Consider the following 20,370-nt stretch of genomic DNA (forward strand, 5'->3'; position numbering starts at 1 on the left):
AGGCGTTCAGGGCAAACACAAGAATCAGAATCGATTATCTAATATTGATAAGGCATACGCATATGCACTGAAAAGAAATAAGAAGCCATAGGTCTTATAAAGCACACTAAGAACATCATAGGAATAAGTCCTTAAAAGCCTTCGCACACTTACATTTTTAGCTTAAGGTCATATATGCAACATGCAGATTGTTTCTTTCAGTGCATTCAACAGGACAACCTCTGCGGTTTCGCTTCACTTACTCTACTCCCCCCATCCAAAGGAATTTCTAACATGCTCTACAAGTCTATTTGTGCGTAAACAAATATTTATTGGAACGGTAACACTTGCGAGGGGTTACAACTAGGTGTTAGGTGTTTTGGTGTTTTGGTGTTCAGGGTTCGATTCCGAGGGGTTCGGCTGACGACGGACTGAGCCAACTCCGAACTGTCGCCCAATTGACCAATAAAATGTTTGATGATGTGTGGCGCACTGCCAGTCGATTTAAGCGGGCTTACCTGCCACTACCTGGGGCATGCACCAATTATTTCTGGCTGGTTGGGTGCGAACGTAATTGATTGGTGGGAAGGGGCATTAATACACAAGCTATAAGGAGAGATTGGCTTTAGAACTCTCGCTTTTATATATAATAATGTTATACAGTTTCTTAAGCTCAACCCGGATAGATAATCTATTCAAACATAAGTTTCTTTCCAGGCTGCGCTCTTTAATTTCGTTTCCAACACAATGCCACCAACTTTGTTCCCAATTCCCAATCGTTGGCGGCTTGCGATGACTGGCAGAATTGTTGCCATTTTGGCCTAACAACTTTGTAATTTTTTGTTTACACGCTTAAATTGTAACGTAATTGCTTTGGGAAGTGACAATTGTCCGACATCCCTTCTTGTGTGTGTAAATATGAGTTGTGTTTGTCAATTGCCCGGCGCTGTGAAAGTGGCCACATGCTCGACACGAGTTCTTGGCTTAGTCGGCGTGGCCCGGTCCATTCCACAGTCCACACTCCAGCTGGCCCGGCTGCCATGGACATCGCCTTGGGGACCGCGACGTGAACCCACAATAGAGCCCATCGGCAGCGAAACGCACTTGGCCCTGTCAACTCCAGGCAACTGAGGCATCGAGATGAAAGGCAGATGCTGACGGTCAGATAAACACGGCGACTGCGTCGTAATTCGTGTAATTATATTCTCAATTACCAAAACCCGGACTGCCCAGCAGCTTGCAGATGCGGTCGCTGTGATTAGGACAAACGAAAGCGTTTTCTGATTTTCTTTTCAAAAATCATTGAAAGTTTCCCATGAAGTTGTTAGTCCTGTTAGCAGTCAAATATGTAACCTGACCTGTGTATTTATTTGTTGAGCTTGTTGACGTTTTGACCAGGTTCTGTTTGAAAAACTTGGACAGGATGGTCAGATTAGCGCCTTCCAGCGGAGAAGTCAAAAGCAGGCCAGCACGGGCAAATAAAGCAATGAAAGGCAGATAGCTTCTAAATGCTGCTCATTCCTGCTGCCGAGCAAACAAGCCACAGGGGGCGTGGCAATGGGCCAAAAGACATATGCAAATGGTCCGAATCATGCTCATCCTCATCGTCGTCATCGTCCTGGCCCAACTTAAGTGGTTCCAGCTCGGCAGCGATGTGATGCCTACTACGATATGATATGATTATGTTAAATGCCCGTTTTGTTTGCTCACTCACTCGCACAGGACGAGGACGGGGAGTTGGTTGGATAGCTGGATGGTTGCTTGGTTGGATGGTTGGTCATTGGGCAGCTGCTACCCGTCGTCGTAGTTGTAGTTGTCGTCGTCGTCATGCTCCCTTAACTGATTCCCCGGCATTCATGGACGAAAAGGAGCAGCCTCCGTGGGCTTTCGGTTGCATTCAGTTCGGTTTCAAGTTGACGATTTCATAATTCAATTTACAAGATAAGGGCCCACAACCCGGCGACTGAATAACCAGAACCAGATCCCAGATTTCGAATCGGCATCGGAATCAGCCAACCAACAAGCGGCCACCGTTTTTGGGGCGTGTTGTCAAAAGAAGACAGCGAGCAAAAAGTAAACAAAACATTCACGGTGGAAAAAATCACATTGAAAAGCCTTTTAATTAATTATGCATCAGCGATTGTGTTTAAATAAAGCGAAACTCAGTCGAATCGGATTCAGAGGTTTTTGTTCGTGTTCGTGTTTGCGGGGGAAAAACGAAGGACAGATCATCAACATCATCATCAGCTGCCAGTGACAAACGCGCATTACGCATACGCCAGGATGAACCCGTGTAGATGGCGCCGATTAGATATTGCAGATAGCTCTCCTCTATCCTCCCCAACTTTACAATTAACTCTACTATTCAGTGCTTTGCTTGCGATAATCTGTTTTCATTTACATTCTGAATAATAATAATGATTAAATCATAAGTAGTTTAATCCGTGCCAACACAAAATCTTTTTAACTTACTCAAATATGTGTCAGGTTAATGAAAATACTTTTCTGGTTGTACTGATGTACTGATCTTTTCTAAATAAGATAAATATTATCAGTTTCAAACTAATACTTATACTTACATTTGACGGTGAAGTAAATGTGTGAACACTGTTCAAAACTGCTTTAATAGTTGTATTTTCGCATTTGTGTACCACTTAAGATTTAATCTATGATCCACCCTGGCAGACCAGAGTATTTCTTCGAATGCACCCTTTACCATTTGCTGAACTTCTTGGCGAGCCATTGGCAATTGTTCATCGGCTGGAAGATCGAGTCCTCAATCAGTGCATTTGTCAATGGGTCGTCAGCCATGTCAGCAGCATGACTTCTGACACGATCGGAGGAGCAGGGCGGGTAGGGTAACCCATATGCCCACATTCGATTTGACGGATGGTCGGTCGGGGGATGGGGCGCAAGCTAGAAGCCATCATAATTTAAACATGAGTGTTGGCTGCCACTGCGCACTGGGCTAACAATGATGCGGCTGTGGCTTATGGTGGGTTTCGTGGCTGGGCTCAGCCACGGTTCTGAAGAGGATTCAGGCTGCGAGGAGCTGCGGTCTGGTCTGGAGGGTCGTCCATTTGGCGGCCTTATCAGCGACAGTGATGGCAGATTAATCGGCCGCGATAAGAACCCGAACCCTGGGATGTGGACACGATGACGGGCACGATGACGAGTGCGGATGATCGACCAGAAGAATGGAGTGCTGGCGATGATGATGACGGTAGCATGGCTCCTAACCACTCTGCCCTTCGCAACGGAGTGCCTCTTCCTATGGATTTACAATACCACTATACCTCTCGTCTGTATGTTCTTTGTTGTTCGATTCGATTTCTGTTTTATATTCTCATTTTTCGGGGCTATCCCCTACTCCTCTGCGTGGCATTTTCGGCTGGACTTGGGACTTTGGTGAAAAGGTGTGCCTGGGTTATGCGAAATATGCGTGGCGTTGTTGATCGGATCGGCTCGAGGGATCGGGATCGGGATCTGCACTGCCATGGCCCAAAGTGGTTTAGATTAAAGGGTTTAGTTCTCTGCCTTGTGTTATTTCATTTTGGGGCGTTATTTGCTCAGCGAGACGTGCGACTGCTTTTGACTCTGGCTTCGGGCTTTATGCTCTGCATTCTTTTTTATTTTTTTTTCTTTGACTGCAGGAAGATCGATCTGGCCGATCGGTCGGTGCACCTCATTGACCTCCCTTCATCTTCCAGCTCCCTTGGCCCCTTAGTCCCTTCCGCATCCCAGTCCCCGTCACCTCGGCATTTCTGTTGTTGTGCCCGTTGAACATCTGTCGATCTTGTTTGGCGATAATTTGAATTGAGTTTTCTCTCCAAGTTGGCCAGCCTTCTCACATGTGTAAAAAGTCCAGAGCATTGTGCCATTTTGGTGAGGAGGCTTCCAAGGGGTAATGCCGGTAGGCGTGTTAATAACAGAGCTCATCCTCGTCAAATGAAGGCACACATGTGAAATGACACCAGATCTAGACGGAGTGCAAAGCTTTCCCACAGCACTCAGAAAAAAAAACACAAAACCAAACAGTAGTTCATTTGGGAATCGAAGATACACCTTCTAATACCTACGGGAAATATAATTAAGTTAATAAGTATTAGTATTATTTTTAAATAGTTTACAATGGTGTCCTCCGTACTCCGTAGGCTTAAGCTTGATCCTAAATTTGCAAAAAAAACACTCTTTTTTGGGTGTAGCTTTGCCAGTATTACTTTCCCAGAACGTGTCACCTAAAATGGGGAATGGGAAAGGAGGAGTAAGTGGAGTGGAGTGATGGTGGAAACCAAAAGGAGATTGGGGGAGGAACGGAGTCCCAGAGCCTTGGCCAATCCGCCGAGCACGTTCAAGTCGTTTTCTCGCAATTAACGCGAAATTCTACGAATTGTTTAATTAGAACTCCAGTTTCAGTTCTCGGTGTTCAGGTTGCATCCAAAGGTCTGCAAATCCCGCGTTGCCTGCAACCTCTGCACGTTTGTATCTTTTGGTTCTTGCTGCTTTTCCCTCGCTTGTTTGGGGCTGCATAATCTTTTCTGTAAACATGAAACTCGCGCCATTATATCGAGCCAACGTTGAGAATGGAATGGAATGGTATGGTTGAGGTATGGCTATGGGTATGGGTATGGGGCTCAGATCTTGGCCAGAACCTGGCTGCTTTTTACATGTTCGCTTGTTTTGTGCCGTGTGGCAGCGATTTGAAATTTAAAATCTGTGAATTTGAAGCAGTTTATCGAGACTCCTCGTCCTTTCTTAGGTGTTGTCCCCGATTCGTTTGGCCGATTAAATCATTAAATATTCCGATTGTGTAGCGTTATAATGAAATGTTTTTAACGCTTGTCTGACTTGGAATTATGCAGGGAATTAAAGGATCTCACCCCCCCTTGGCTATCTTTTATTTGCGAAGCTAAGAAACTTCTTTTTATGTGGAACATGTTGGTCTGTTGTCCCCGATAAGCGAAGATGTTCCTGGCATTTGGCGTATTCACTGGGTATTGAAAGATAATACTGTAGACACAGAGGCTTCACATTTTCATCAAATAATTGTCCCATAAAGTTTATTAAGAAGTTTTAATTATGTCACTTTTTATAAACTCATAAGTTGGGTGTTCCTTAAGAATATATATAGAAATATTCAGCTAGCCACCGGTAACAATATTGAAAAGCATAGTGAATGGTTAAAAATGTTTTAAAGGAACAAACAAATATTTTAAAATCACTAGAAAATGTTTAATCTAATTTAAAATTCAACAGCCCGGCGATAATCGATAATCTAATCGATCTTCTAATGTGTCTTCTGCGTAATCGATATGAATAGATACGGGCGAACAGCTGACTCGTTCCATCTTTAGCAAGTACAGGTACTACCTATATATCAACAGATTGTAAACGCGGTTAGGTTTCAAAAGTTATAGTAGTTGTAGTTGTTATGAAAAGCAACTATGTACCTAATAATCATCGCCCTGCTTGCAAGTGTATCCGCTTTAGGCCGCCCAGACTTGGAGGACTACTGCAATGATTCCTATTGCCATTTACTTGGTCGGAGCCGGACGTTTAGCGATAAGAAGGCTACCAAACTAACCGAGTTCCACATGGACTCCTGCGAAAAGAAGGTACTCAAACTTATGCCCAATCTGCGCACCCTGGAGCTGGAGAACTGCGACAGTCCGGACTTCACCATGAACGACCTGAATCAACTGCCGTACCTAACAAGCCTTCAATTGCGACGTGGAAATCTTTTGGGGCTGCACGACGAACACTTCTCGAAGTGGCCAAACATGAAGATCCTTATGCTGGGGGGGAACAACATAACGAGACTATCCAATGAATGCTTTAAAGGCCTAGCTCAGCTCTGGCTGCTGTCTCTGCCGGGGAATGGTATTCAAGGTTTGCCATGGGATGTATTTCAAAACCTACCAGAACTTCTGCATCTCGACCTAAGTGGCAATAGAATCGAAACTCTTCACGAAAACATTTTTACAGGCGTTCCCAAGCTAGAGATGCTGCTACTCAATGGGAATCCCTTGACATGGATAGCGCCTACGTCTCTAAAATCTCTAAGTAACCTACGCCTTTTGGACATGAGCAACTGTGGACCGCTGCCGGATCTTTCATTGCCCGGTGCACATACCTTGATCCTCGACAACAGCGGTGTGCAGCGCCTGGACATTTTGGGCAGTGTCCATAAACTCCAGGCGAGGAAAAACCATATAACCGAGATTAAATTACCCGACAAAAGCTCTGTTATCGAACTGGATTTGCATAGCAATTTACTGACCGCTACCGATATTCCCAAACTTCTAACGGGCATGTGGCGACTGCAACGACTGGATCTATCCGAGAATATCATAGGGATATACGCAGCCGCCGGAAGCGACAATACGAGCGAGCTCTTCATACTTCCCAATCTTATGTATATGAACCTATCGGCAAATCGCCTGACGCGTCTGCACTTCGATTCGCCAATTCCATGGGAAAGGCTTACTCATTTGGACGCTTCGTACAATAGAATATATGCTCCCGCAAAGGTTGGCATTGACGAAGCTTTCAATCTTCAAAGTTTGCATTTGGAGGGAAATTATATTAACAATTTTGAACTTACACCCTGGAAACCTCATCCAAGTCTGAAAGAGGTTGCTCTGTACGATAATAAATTCCAGCCTAAGGGCTATAAAAATATTACAAAGTTCTTCAATGAAATTGGAGTAAACGTCTTAGAGAAAACGCAATACAGTCAATCAAACAACACGACTCCAACTTGTAAGCCGTGCATACCAGATGCCAGAGATTTTCCTACGAGTATAAGCGCCGACACAAACCAAACCATAGATACCAAAGTTAATCCTTTAAGCAACGACACTTATCAATGGAATGTATGGAACGTACTGATGCTAGTTTCCCTGATTGTTTCCTTGTTCGTAAACTCTTTTCTAATCGTGAAACTCATTCGTTTGAGAGGAAGAAACCAGTTCACGCAATCATCATCGGTACCTGCCATAATCGAAATGTTTTCAAACGAATCTGATGATGAAATTATCCTGTAATATAATCATTCTACTTAACATGTATATATTTAAACTTTTCCTTAAATAATAATAAAGAATCTCTTGAGTTTTTCCTACCATGCACATTTAAATAACCGGCTACTCATTTGGATGTGCCTACATGCTGAATGATATATATATACAATATATACTACTATAACGAATAATTGAAATGCATCAAATTTAAACATCAATTATTACATTTTATTTTCCAGGGCCACATCTATTTTGAACACAAGCATTTCCCCAATGGTTTGTAAACGTAGGTTGAAACATCTCAGTATATGTATCTGAAATATGACGGAATTGATTCTGAATTGCCTTATCAACTAACTGAACGAGGCGAAAGCTTTACTTTGTTGCTCTCGGCAAAGCTCCCATGGGTATTTAAATTACCCACTATCAGCAGTGAGTAAAGCTCCACCCGCTGGTCCACAAATCCAGATGATAAGAACATGATGCTGTTGCCGCTTCGATCGGGGCTAGTGCAATATTTGCAGTCGAACAAAGCGCGAGCAAAGTGATACGGAATAACATGCATTTTTACAAGTACATTTTACTCGGTATTTGCGGCTTAACGGTAAGCGATGCACTTGCCGTGTACGATGCCTCCGGACGCTTTAATCTCAGTGCCAGTTGCCCGGATTCCTTCTGCAGCTTAAGTGATCGGCCAGTGGCATACTCTGCGACTCCGGCTCTTCAGCTCCGGGAATTGCACTTGAGAAACTGCAGCCGGCAATCGATCACATGGCTGGTTCTGCAACTTACACCTGGTCTTCGCACCTTGGTTATCCGCAACTGTGCCACCTACCACATTAGCAAGGAGAGTCTGAGGCCAGTGGAAAATCTAACCTCCCTGCAGATGCAGGGCACTAGTCTTGGCGTCCTCCGGGATCAGATCTTTAATGCAGTGCCTCGTTTGGAGATCCTGCAGCTAAGTCAGAACTTCATCCACACGGTTCACGTAGCCGCCTTCCAGGGCTTATCCAAACTAAGATTACTGGGTCTGCAAGGGAATGCGATAGCTGAAATCCTGTCTAGCACACTTGATCCTCTGATGGAGCTAGTCCATCTGGACTTAAGCAGGAATGAGCTCACAACTTTGCCACAAAACATCTTTGCTAAAAATAAGAAGCTACAAACCCTGTTACTCAATGGCAACCCATTGAGAATTTTAATGCCAGATGTACTAGGCTCTCTACCCAATCTTCGACTGCTCGACTTGGGACATGCTGCTGAATTGGAGGTGATGACGCTAAACCTTACCAATGTGCAGAATTTAGTTCTGGAGGGGAGTAGTCTTAGCAGTTTAGTCATCAACGGAGGCTTTATCAAACTGCAGGCGGGGAACAATGAGCTGAATCATCTGCAAGTGGGAAACAAGAGCTCTGTGATTGAGATGGATTTGCATGGTAATTTGTTGAATGGAAATGATACGGCCGCCCTTCTCAGGGGAATGTGGAATCTGCAAAGGCTGGATCTGTCCAAAAATAGGATCGAAGCATTGCCCCAGCATGGAAGCGGATTGGATGCTTCCGGCACCCAGGAGCTGTTGATTTTGCCCAGTTTGAAGTTTCTGAATTTGGCGAACAATCAGTTGGTTCGCTTGCCTCCGGAGTCGCCAATCCTCTCATCGCGTCTCAGCTATTTGGATTTGTCTCACAATCTGATGCTAACCCTCGATGTCGCGATACTCAGAAGCCTGTCGGTTCTGAAGGGCCTGTACGTGGAGGGCAACCGCCTGAATACCATTAACTACCAGAAGCTCCATGAAGAGCACCCAGATCTCTCAGAGCTGGGGCTTCATGACAACCCCTGGTCATCCGGCTTATACCGCAAGATGTTTCTCTACTTCACCGATAGAGGAGTTCATCTGCAGGCGAGGCCCCAAAACCGTGTCCTAAACAAGAGTAGCCGAGTGGACATCGATTGGCCACCGAATGAAGGCCAAGCGGAGGCTCAGAAGATGGATCCGCCGGGAGTGACTGGCATACACCCCTACTGGACTCTTAGAGATATCCTTGCATTTGTTACGCTCCTGGTGGTGATGATTATTCTGCTGATGAATCTCTACCACATCCTTGAGGAAGAGGGCTGTCTGCGAAGGTTTCGCCATTGGAGGAGATCTCGTACCCTTGGGCAAAACACTTCAACGACCAGGAACAGTGGCCGTCGCCTCGACGAGCAGGACTCCGAAGTATGAGCCTGGTCGACACTTTGGCTTACTCGCTTATCCTTTCTCCGTTTCTCAAAACAGCAAAGCTCCAGTGAATAGACGTGAGATGTAGCCAAGCTGTTCCGTAAGCCAAATAAGCGCCAATTGGATGTCAATATAGCGCTAGTCTTTGCTGTTGCTTACCTACTTGTTTGCAGCTATCATCTGCTACCCTGTACTTATCACTTGAGGGGAGCGTGCCGAAGTTAGATATAAGTTGCCAATACAAAAAATGTGATAGCAATAGATGAAAATTTAAATAATAAATCGCTCTTTTGGTTTCTAGACCTACTTGACCGATAAGAAAATTTACATAGGTATTAAAAAAATGATAAATGAAAGCTTATAAACCTGTAATCAGGCTAATCACTAATCATATATTTTCCCATCGCTGATTAAAGTATTGTATTTTTCACTATGTTCAAGGGTATGGTCATTATCGTATCATTTAGTAATGCGCTATATATTTTGAATATAACATTTTAGCAGCGAAAGGATAGCAACAGTTTACAAACCAGAGCTCCGAAAAGGTAGAGATGCGAAGTAATATATGGGCATTACTTTAAAAATAATGTGACACACAAATAGCGAACTGAGAGCATTTCTCTCAGTGCAGAGAAGAGCTCACCGGTCCAAGCGAACAAGATGCACTTACAAGATTCGGACAAAATACGAATTTAATTCAAAATAATTGCACGGCATGCACAGGAGGACATGTGGAGTGCTCTCTGGCTGTGGGGCTGCTGTTGGCCCAAGACTAGTTAGTACTCTGCCTGGAAGTTGGTCAAGAAGGGGAAGTGGAGTGGAGTAGTGAGTGGCTAGACCTGGTTGAACATCGAATTTTCCGCCTTCCTTTGCTGGCACATCTTGCATGTTTGCTTCGAGGCCGTGGATATGTGGCGTTTGCATTTGCGTAGACCTTGCCACAAGCCTACATACTTACTTTGTTTATATGCAGGCATTATAGCCCCGACTTGCTACGCCACCCCCCCCCCCCCACCAACGCAAGGATTGGGGCTATCTACATACACATATGTACGTATCAACATGTTTCGGGTGGAAATTTTGCCCGTGTTTATGTTTGGGGGTACTCTCCTCGCTGGCTTTTGATAGGGCATCGCAATTTCTGAGAAATTGTATTTTGATTTATTTATAATGTTGCAGCGACATGCACATGCATCACACAAAGGCACCACGTTGTTGTTGTTGTTCTTGTTGTTGTTCTCGATGTTATTGTTGCATTTTGGATACTTGTTATTGTTGTTCTTGTTATTACTGGGCATGCGAATCAAATCAGTTTGATTAAATTAGAAATATGCAAATTATGTGCAGCTCATTAATTATGCGCCAGCAGTAGATTTGGTCAAGGCGATAAGGCAGGCAAAGAGGCGGAGAGAGACAGACAGAAGCTGTGCGAGAGAGACAGCGAGATGGGGCAAGAAAGAAAGAGAGGGGGCGATAGAGCATCATCGATTGAATGCGAACGAAAACGCGTCACAAATCGCCCGCGAAACGCGCACAAATCGCTTGGCAATTAAATAACTTCACACCGCGCGCTAAGTGGGCGTGGCAGCAAACGCCCACACACGCCCAAAAATTTCGCATTTGAAATGTAAAGCGCACGCGGCTTTTCTGTGAAAAATATTTCAACGATTTGTAAAAAATCGAAAGGCAATAAATGCATTTTTATCCCTCAATTCTCTCGTTTTCGAAAGGGTGTGAGCCAGGGTATGCTGGAATCATCCGAATACAATCAACAAATACTCACAGATGTGTAAAATTATTTATATTGTTACGAATTACAATGGACATAGCTGCTAATAGCCATACGTCAGTTGACTTTTATAAAAAAACATGTGTCAATTTCATTTCAATGATCTAAAATTGGATCTTTTTTGTAAACTGTTTTTTTTTCGTTCCACCAGCTTCAACCTTCGATCCTCGCTTTTGTTCCCTCTACGGTAGCAACTATTCGATACCTTCTCGAACCCTAGGAACCTACTGATTGCAATTGCCACAAACCATAACGTGGAGGACCCCTGAGAAGGCAATGCGAACCGATTCACGATTCCGAATCGAGCCAGGCCAATCCTGACCACAACAATTTACCAATCGTTCATGCGTCCCATGGGCCGCCAGATTCTCCCTGCCATTGCGTGTATATCCCTGTCCCTCCCACTCCTCTCCGCACGCCACCGCCCCCTCGACGAGCATGCACCACCCCGCCACCCCCTATCGATGTGCATTCGAAATTCTCCCCCTTTTTTTCGGGGTGGGCGTTGCCGCGGAGGCTGTGCAAAGTGTAAATTTATGATCATGCGATTTTTATCGAATGTGAATGTGAAAAAGAGTACAACGTTTTTTGCACTTTATAAACAACGGAGGCAGCAGCAGCAACTAAAGGATATAAAAAAAAAAAATAAATAAAAAGAGAAGGCCAAAAGCGTACTGGGCCGTCGGCCGAACGCATTATTATTAATACTCGCACGCCGTCTGTCATGTTTTGTATTTAGTCAATTTTTATGTGTGGTTTTATTGAGCGTTTTTTAGCACTTTATGCTGCCAAACCGCGGCCACACCCCCACCATCCTTCGCCCCGTTCTGATTTCGACTTAGAGCCAGGTTATGGGTTACGGGCTATGGTCTGTGAATTGGATTGGATTGGATTGGGTCGAGATTCGGGCTGGTTCTTCCTGCACACCGATGCCATTTGCCGTTTGCTGTTGTCGATGCCGATCCATAAATCATGCGCCTTTTGGGGGTCGGCGTTTATCAAATTTTCGCACACTTGGCTCTCGACCCGACTGCGCCTGGCTGGAAAATGAGATTTTCCAAAAATGGCAAAACGCCTTTTGGCGGCGACACGCCCAAAGACAAAAGTGCAAGGAAAATCTCCAGATGCCAACCGCCGGCGTTTCCCAACCTTTTGAGCCACAGCACGACAATGACACTGCGACCTGGCAGTCAGTCTGTCATCCAGCCAGCCAGTCAGCCAGTCAGCCAGTCCACCAGTCATCCGGCCATTCAGTCATGCAGTCATCCAGTCATCCAGTCAGTCACTCAGTTAGTCATTCAGCCGGTTAGCCAGCTCACACGTGGCTAACTAGGGGGTGTGGGGCTGGATCGGCGTTAATGCGATTATTTTGTGCACTTTTGGCAGAGTTAATAAAAATTACTTCCAAGCCAGTGAATGGCATACGTCGTGGAGCACTAAAGACACTTTAATGGCGATAGACAATGACGAACCCATACCCCAAATTCAGTCGAAAATGAAACCAAAGCAATAATTTTTCATTTTCCCCCAAACGGAATGAGTTGAAATATGCACTAAAAATAACCACTTATAAATAAGGAAATTTCAAGGTGTTTTGTTTTTTAAAACAAGTTAATAAAGACATATTCGAAATTTGATTGTGTGGCTTCGTTGTTAGAATATGAATACGAAGCTTATTGTTATTTGTTGTTTTATTTAATAGTCATTAATCGATGGATTAGAGATATAATTTCTCACAGTGTACGTTTTCATATTTCACACCATGCTTAGGCGCGAATTTGTAGCACTAATCCGGGAAACTCTCGCTGGAGCGCAGTTCCTTCGGTGGCTCATTAACAAGGAGCTGGCCCAACGCACCCCCGCCGCCAAACACAACGAAATCAGGATCAAGAGCTGGCCTGCGTGATGCCGTTAATCGCATTATTTACAGCAAACAGGATCAGCGGCCTGACTCCGCTCAAAAGTCAAACGGCGCAAAACCCTCCCACGGGGATATCCGTGACATATGTAAAGTGTAAGCTCGTCCAAGGACCTGGGAGCAAGGACTCGCGGCAAGGACAAGAGGGTGCTAAAGCGTCCAAAGCGGTAACGCGTGCCGGCGTGCGGTTCGTGTAATGAATATCCGCTTAGCCCTCAGTTAGCCTCGGCCGCAGCTCCTTGGATGCTGCAATTGTAACTGGATTTGGGTGGTGGCAACTGCAGCCCGAAGGACACTACTGGGTGGTGGCGGTGGTGGTGGTGGAGTTGATGGTGATGCTACTTCTGCTGCTCCTGGGTGTGGCCGTTGTGACGGGCGTGTGCGTATGGGAAATTGCCTAACTGACTGCCACAATATGCCCATCCGAGCAGTTTTCCTGCATTTCCCTTGACAGCCCATCGCTTGGAGGGGAGACGCCTTATAAATGAGCAATCAATTCATAGATGAATGACTGGAACAGTGTAAAAAATAAGGGCAAAAAAACGAGGCATGGAAAATATGCCAAATATTATAAGATTTTAATAAGAAATATAAATATATATCGTACTAAATTAACTATTAGCATTTCTATCTGTTTATTTTTAGAAAAATACAGTCGACTTTATTGAACCGGGGGGATTTGTCCAACAACTATGTACTCACCGCAAGCATTAAAAGATCATAAATCTCTATAAGATTTCAACTGGCATCATAATTTCCCCTCGCCGGATAAACTTTCAGGATTTCCACCCCTAATCCTTGGAGGAATTCCCAAGCCTTTGGCGAGGACATGGGCATCGTGAATCACCTACTGTGAGAATGGAGAGCATTAAAAAAAGGTCAAAGGTTACACAGTCATTTCGATCGAGTGCGGAGAACTTTTCACGCGGCTCTTACCGGGAAATGCCATAAAAATAAAGTGTAAGCGGTGAGAAATCTCCGGGCAGGTAATTAACGCGGGCATAAAACCGATAGAGATGCGGAGAAATGTGGCGGAGAAAGGCCAATCCAGGGGAGTAATTAGCTCCTGCTCCACAGATAAACCGTCTCCATCTCGTCCAGCGATAAGTGGACGCAGTTCTTATGGCCGTTTAAAGCCTTTACCGTTGATTTTTATTCGATGCTCTCCGGCTGCTCGTTTCGTTGGCCATTAAGTGGATGGACTCCAATCGGATCAGGACAAATAATTTTTATGCCTGCTCAATAAAAACGCAAAGAAGCCTCCGATAGCTGCATTGGAAAAATACTCCGAAAATGCTGAGATTTTCTTCTCTACTTTTTAATGATACCCTCTGCTAATGAACAGGCTAGCAGATAACAATGCAGTGGCTTGCGATGCAGGAGCGGGAGGTCCAAGGTTAGGACATGGGGTGGGGACACCACCACTCGCCTTGGCACAGATTAACATATTAAACGAAATCGATAGCGCTGCCGATAAGGATAACGCTGGCAGCTCGAAGGACATTTGCGGCCCCGAAGGCGCACGTGATGCGCTAATTTTTAGCCTGACACTTGCCCGCAGGATCTGGAGAGGATGGGGTCTCCACTTAGCCAGAGTATATATGGTACAGGGTTGGCAGCGGCGCGTGTGGTCCGCCGGATATGTCAAAAGTGTCGTCGTCGATGGCACGTGACTGGCTTTAAAAAATATATATCCAAAGCCCAGGCAGCAGAAACAAAGCCCAGCCGGGTGGTCCATTGTCCTGGCCGGAGGAATCCCCGTTTCCCAACGTAACCTGATCTCTGATCCCTGGCGCACAATGAGCCGTAATTTGTTTCTCCAACGAGTAAGTTAGTTAACCCATAAAGGGGATCAAACGGGGAATTCAGCTGAACCCGCAAACGAAAGCCAATCAGCAATCAAGTGTAATGTGAGCCGACGATTGACAAGACGCGACAAATACCTGCCGAACACTCAAGACACTCAAGATCTATCTACAATATTAAGTCCAGCTGCTGACATATCTCAGTTGTAGCATCAGCTATAGTTTATACAACACTTGACCCATACTGATTGTAAGTAACGCTTATCAGGTGACATACTAATTCTGAATAAATTAAAGAACCTAGTTACTTGTTCATTCGAAACATCAAATCAAACAAAGTGTTTAAGATATTCATCTTAGCACTCATATCAATTTTATTTCAGATTTAATTCTTAATAACGTTTTAGTCAAAAAAATTAGATGTTTCTTATCACATGCAATCACTGAAGTCCCTTAAGTAGCATTCAAAATGAGAAATTTGTTTCGCTTATAATAAATATATAATTTGAGTGCAATGCCACAGTGATTAACGATTAATGGCAGCTGCAGGGGCGTATTTGTTTCTTCCTCTCTGGTTGGAGCTTATTTTGTTGGTTTTTTTTTTTCGCCCAGTCTCCAACCAAATGCAAAATATGCAGCGGAAAAAACAGCGAACCAAAACCATAACAACTGCAATAACAACTGCCAGCTCATAGTGGCCACAAGTGGAGGTTGTTCCTTACTTATTTCTGTTGCTTTCGGTTTTTGCTCCAGCCAGCAACTGAAGCAAAAAGGCGCAACCTGATTGGATCTCTTCACTTGCAGCGGCCACGGAAGGAGTCGGTTTAAGCCAGCGAAGGAGCCCCAACCGAGAGGCATGCCCCATTGGACCGAAACTGCGCCAAAAGCGGAGAGAGAGATGCAACGTGATGCTTGTTGGTAATAAAATTGGTGCTTAAACGAATCCACTCACAGCCATTTAGCAATATCAGACATGGCTGTAAAATTAACAGAGCAACACAGCGATCCGCGATGGAGCAACTGGCAACCAGCAACTTGCAACTTGCAACCAGGGAACGGCCTCGAGTTCCGTCCATGCAATTATTTCCCCACCACGCCCCGCCACGTTGCAGTTGCAGTTGTTAATGATGCCGCGCTGTAAAATGGCAGACTGGTTCTCCAGCCATTGCGTCTGCTGCATCCACCATCCAGCATCCAGCATCAAGTATCCAGCATCCAACATTCAGGCCCCCAAAAAACACTTAGCAACACCCACTTTTTCGATCACGACCACAGAATCCGAGGGTGCAGTGTGCAACGCCAGTTTGGAGAATCAAACTCGAGGCACAGGAACATTTGCCAGCACAGTGGTATGCTACTTTTGAAAAAAAAAAAAAAACTTTTTATAAGTCTAAGAAATCTTTAAAATATATGTATACATAAGCTCCAAATATGTCTGGGTTGTATGTTTTTTGGAACTCCATTAAATCATATAACACTTTAACATTTTTTTTTAAATTATTTCATTATAAGTCTTTTCAATTTCTATACATTTTAAGGCTTTTGGAAACACTGTTGGCTTAGGAGAAGAGCTCAGAAATTTGTGATTACCGACGAATGAGCTGTTGTATTGAGATTTTGGAAATTCTGACAAGCCAAATGGATATCGAAGAATGGACAGGCAGGCGGCGGGGGAAATGTTAACTGGCAACTGGCAACTGGCAACTGGCCGCCACATGATCGACTGTTGCACGATCGCATTAATTTATTAATTTAATGGCAAAAACGTTATGGCCAGAAATCGAGGAGGATCATGGAGAAGGAGGCAATTTACCCAGGGGCGCACACACACGGGGCGTTTCTAACAATTTTATGCCAGATGAGCGCCTAAGTGATCGCGATCGCAGCCTTGCCCCTCGGGGTTCCCTTCGTCGATTGGGGAAAGGACCTGCTTCCCATGGCCATCGAAGTACAGATTCAATACACATGGAAAAAAATATAAAACCCAACTTTTAAGTGTTTTTTTTTTCACACAGCAACTTGGAAGATAGAATACTAAGCTTTAACTGCTTCAAATATTTCCATAAATTGTATTATATTATATTTTCATGATTTTTATCTGTTTAAATCACGAATTGGCAATTTTTCTTAGTGTCCATCAACTGTGCCTGTCTTGCCATCCATCTGTGTAGTGCCCAGCTATCCAGCGGCTGAGCAACGTGCGTCCACTTAAGCCGCAGACAATCTTCATTATGGCCAAACTTTGGAGCGCACACAGCTGCAAAAGCTGGAGCTACGCTCGCGATTGGGGAGATATGTATATAGCCCCATACCAGGCCGTCAGATGCAGCTCGAGCAGCTCCAAGCCCACTCCCACTCTGCCGAGTTGCTCGCCAGGTGAGGTGTTTATTAAGGTGTAATGCAATTTTTCATATTTCATTCGGTTTGGTTTGGTTTCTTGCCTTTCGCTCGCCTGCGCTTCCTTGAAACTGCGGCGTGGGCGGAGCAACTGGAAAATTGCAATAATATGGCTTGTGTATATTTCTTTCTCTTGGCCAAAACGGCAAATAAAATGGATGCACAATGCAGGCCAAAAAGGATCCTGAAGCGGCGGTGGAGGCAGGGGGCAAAAAGTGTGGCAACATGTTTGAGGTTTTCGCTTTTCCGACATAAATAATGGCCATAAATTGAGCATGGCCGGAGCTAAAAATTCAGTATTTATAGCCAAATGATAAAAATAAGATTTATTAACATTTTGCTGCCCCCTCGCCATCTCGCTCACACACACACATACATTTACACACACCCATCCTGGCAGGAAAAAGCGAGATTCACAATGACCTGACTGGGTGGGTGTGGGAAAGCGGATGAACTGGGTGGGTGGGAAATCAGGACCGGAGCCAACGCTGCGCGAGAACATCCGTTTCGCTTCGCCGTGTGGATGATCCTGGTGGAGACTCTTGGCTCTGTCCAGAAGGAAACCCCACCACCCGACCATTCATCTGAAGAGCCTCCTGTGTGCAGTCCAGGGGAAAAATTTAGCGCACCAACGAAACTGAAGGAAAGGACGATGGATTTCGCTGCGGGGTGTGGGCCTGATTCCTGGCATCTAATTAGCTTTTAGCCTCATTTGAAATGCACAAGATGCCAGAGAAAAAAAAAAACTGGCACTGCACACAGCCAAAACAGAATATAAAATTCCTTAAACTACTTTATAACCAAACGAAGTGAAACTTTTCTTCACTCGTTTTAGACTCAAGCGCGCTTCATTTACAATTTTAATGATTTTTGAAATTAATGTTAAATATTTAACTTCCTTCTAGCCTGCTGTTTTTCTCAATGAAAAAGTGCAGGAAAAGCGGCCCAATTGTCGCCCAGGCTGCTGTAGCTCATTAGCAGCCACAGCAGCGCATAAAGAAATGCATTTTCCTGCCCCCAGACTGCCCCATCTTCCCAGCCCACTAATGATGGTTATGCATTGCAATCCAAATTCAGTCTGAGCTATTAGAAAGTATCCATATATCCAGGGTGAGGGGCGACTTTCCCAGGCCAAATTTGGCGATTCGCAATTAGTGAAACCACCGCAGCACCGCCTGCAGCCAGGTGGGGCAACAAACGAGATGGTCATGGGTCGGTCTTAATACTGCTACATGTGGCTGCTAGTGCTCCAATAACGACACAAGTCCGAGCCGGACGAAAAGAACTGGAGGAGCTCGAGGAGCGGCCAAGTGGAGACGCACACGCTGGCTGATTTTAATCAAATTCACAGCATTGTTTGCCTGTCAGGCAGCCAGCGGGGCGATTATCACAGGCGCAGGACGAGGCAGGGATCTGCCAGGAGGAAGGAGGTGGATGGAGTTAGGAGGAGTGGACAACAAGGTCTGTCCGATATACATACATATATATTTTTCTTATTTTTTGTTCAGTTCTGCTGCTGGCAAATTCCGAGCGCATTTCATACAACACCACAGGCAATACTCGTACCACAAAGCCGAGCTGCCCCACATTCTTGGCGGGCATGAAAGCGCGTGACCACACCGCCAAGTCCACGCCCCAAATCCCCCTTCTCCATTGAAGACCCACCCACCTGGGGTGGTGCTTTTATTTTATTATATTATTTTCCCTCTTTTTTGTTACGCGCCTTTATCTTGCTGAAGACTACGCCAATATAAAACTCATGAATATCATTAAAAATCACGGCTGGGCACTCGTTAAATTATCGTAATGACCACAATTGCGCTGACATGCGATGTTGAGATTTCAAAGTTGCTAATTGCTCTTATTAGGCAACATTAAATGATTAAAACTTTCACATGTTGCACCAGAAATTGAAAGGGATTCGTTATTATTTTATACACTCTAACCTTATTCTTAAGACTGAAACTTCATACTAAGGCCAGTATTCGTAATTTCTGTTTCCCATTTCGAAATTATTTTAACACAACTGGCTCAATTATTATATTAAGCAGAATGTTGATGACAATGCATATTAATCAAAACAGGTTAACAAACGTTGTTGTCGGTGCTAATTGGCATTAAGTAAATTCAACTTCTAAGACTATAAGCTATAATTTAAACAGCCAGTTCACTGGACAACTTTTATCGTCTTCGGGGTTAAAGGCTTTGGATTCGCCATTCCGACGACCACTGTCAGGAGTAAAAAAGAGCAGACCGCAAAGAATCTCATTTCGACTGATTTTTACTGAATCTGAATAATGCACTTTATTTTATTGAATAGGTCCTTTATTACTTTTAACTCCGGGATATCTGAGCTTGGGATCACCTTGGACGGATGCCAGGGCGAGGATCAAAAGAGCGCAGATAGCGAAGAACTTTATCGTAGTAGATTGTGTTGCACTCTGCTATATGTTCCACCTTTTTATATCCCTAAAATAGAAACCGACTGGCTTCTAAGCATGTACTACGTACATTCCTGTTTCATATTCAAATCATTTTTAAACTGACATGATTTTATTGATGCAGTCGACCGATGATTACGAATGCTTTAGAATGTTAACAATCAAACACTCAGCACTGTAACAGTGATCAAAATTTGCTTAATTTGTGTTTTAATTAGCACACTTATCTAATAAACAAGATACTCCAGATATATTTGCGTAGCGTAAAAAACCACTTTGAACATGTGTACCTTATTTTAAAACAATACTCTTGAATTGTTTAAAGTAATGTAATTTTAATAATTTCTCATGGTCAATTGTTGCCCATTTTTCAACATTATTGTGAAATTTTAGAAATTTTAGACTTAAAAATGCTAGCTTGACAATTTTCCTAATTTTTTCGAAGTGATTTCTTTCATGAAAAACCAAGTGTAGAAATGTAATATTTTAGATTATATTTAACTTATATGGACTTTCAATATTATATGAAAAAATGGTGAATTTTCATTAAAGGAATATTTCCAAACAATAGTGAACGGTATATTCGACATCATCGACTGTCATAGTTTTAATGCCTGCGCATGTTTATGGGCAAAAAAAAAGTAAAATCTTAAAAATCCTAACATTCAAAAGTGTGGGCGTGACAGTTCTGGGCGGTTTGTGGGCGTTAGAATGGCCGTTGCAACAAATAACATCTAAATGCCTAATCTTAACCTTCTAGCTTTTATAGTTCCCGATTCTGACCCACACTTTATA

The 20,370-nt window shown here is 44.0% G+C and overlaps 2 protein-coding genes and 2 long non-coding RNA genes across 5 annotated transcripts, besides 1 other annotated feature; 3 read left to right on the forward strand and 1 right to left on the reverse strand.

Annotated features, from left to right (window-relative positions):
• Nucleotides 1-5,319: 5,319 nt before the first annotated feature.
• CG7800 (uncharacterized protein) lies at nucleotides 5,320-7,097 on the forward strand. The gene has a single exon (NM_141513.3). It carries the CDS (start codon nucleotides 5,424-5,426, stop codon nucleotides 7,023-7,025), a length of 1,602 nt encoding a protein of 533 aa, NP_649770.1. The 5' UTR covers nucleotides 5,320-5,423; the 3' UTR covers nucleotides 7,026-7,097.
• A 411-nt stretch (nucleotides 7,098-7,508) lies between these two features.
• Nucleotides 7,509-9,551, forward strand: CG18249 (uncharacterized protein). Of its 2 annotated transcripts, NM_001170078.2 has the most exons (2): nucleotides 7,509-9,222; nucleotides 9,283-9,551. In NM_001170078.2, the coding sequence occupies exons 1-2, from the start codon at nucleotides 7,561-7,563 to the stop codon at nucleotides 9,298-9,300; spliced, it is 1,680 nt and encodes a 559-aa protein (NP_001163549.1). In that variant the 5' UTR covers nucleotides 7,509-7,560; the 3' UTR covers nucleotides 9,301-9,551. The 2 variants fall into 2 exon arrangements, with proteins under 2 accessions (NP_001163549.1, NP_649771.1); NM_141514.3 differs by having other exon boundaries at nucleotides 7,509-9,530.
• A 3,090-nt stretch (nucleotides 9,552-12,641) lies between these two features.
• Nucleotides 12,642-19,541, reverse strand: lncRNA:CR45551 (long non-coding RNA:CR45551). Its single transcript, NR_125108.1, has one exon. It is a non-coding gene; the product is annotated as a long non-coding RNA:CR45551 (long non-coding RNA).
• On the forward strand, nucleotides 15,371-16,811 carry lncRNA:CR45550 (long non-coding RNA:CR45550). The gene is made up of 2 exons (NR_125109.1): nucleotides 15,371-16,083; nucleotides 16,276-16,811. It is a non-coding gene; the product is annotated as a long non-coding RNA:CR45550 (long non-coding RNA).
• A 698-nt stretch (nucleotides 19,542-20,239) lies between the features above and the next one.
• Nucleotides 20,240-20,351: a mobile genetic element.
• Nucleotides 20,352-20,370: the final 19 nt, after the last annotated feature.

This window comes from Drosophila melanogaster, chromosome 3R (genome assembly GCF_000001215.4).
Source record: "Drosophila melanogaster chromosome 3R".
Classification (NCBI taxonomy): domain Eukaryota; kingdom Metazoa; phylum Arthropoda; class Insecta; order Diptera; family Drosophilidae; genus Drosophila; species Drosophila melanogaster.

Bases quoted from the DNA above. Each gene is read 5' to 3' on its own strand.
- CG7800 (NM_141513.3), top strand. From the start codon at position 5,424: ATGTACCTAATAATCATCGCCCTGCTTGCAAGTGTATCCGCTTTAGGC.
- CG18249 (NM_001170078.2), top strand. From the start codon at position 7,561: ATGCATTTTTACAAGTACATTTTACTCGGTATTTGCGGCTTAACGGTA.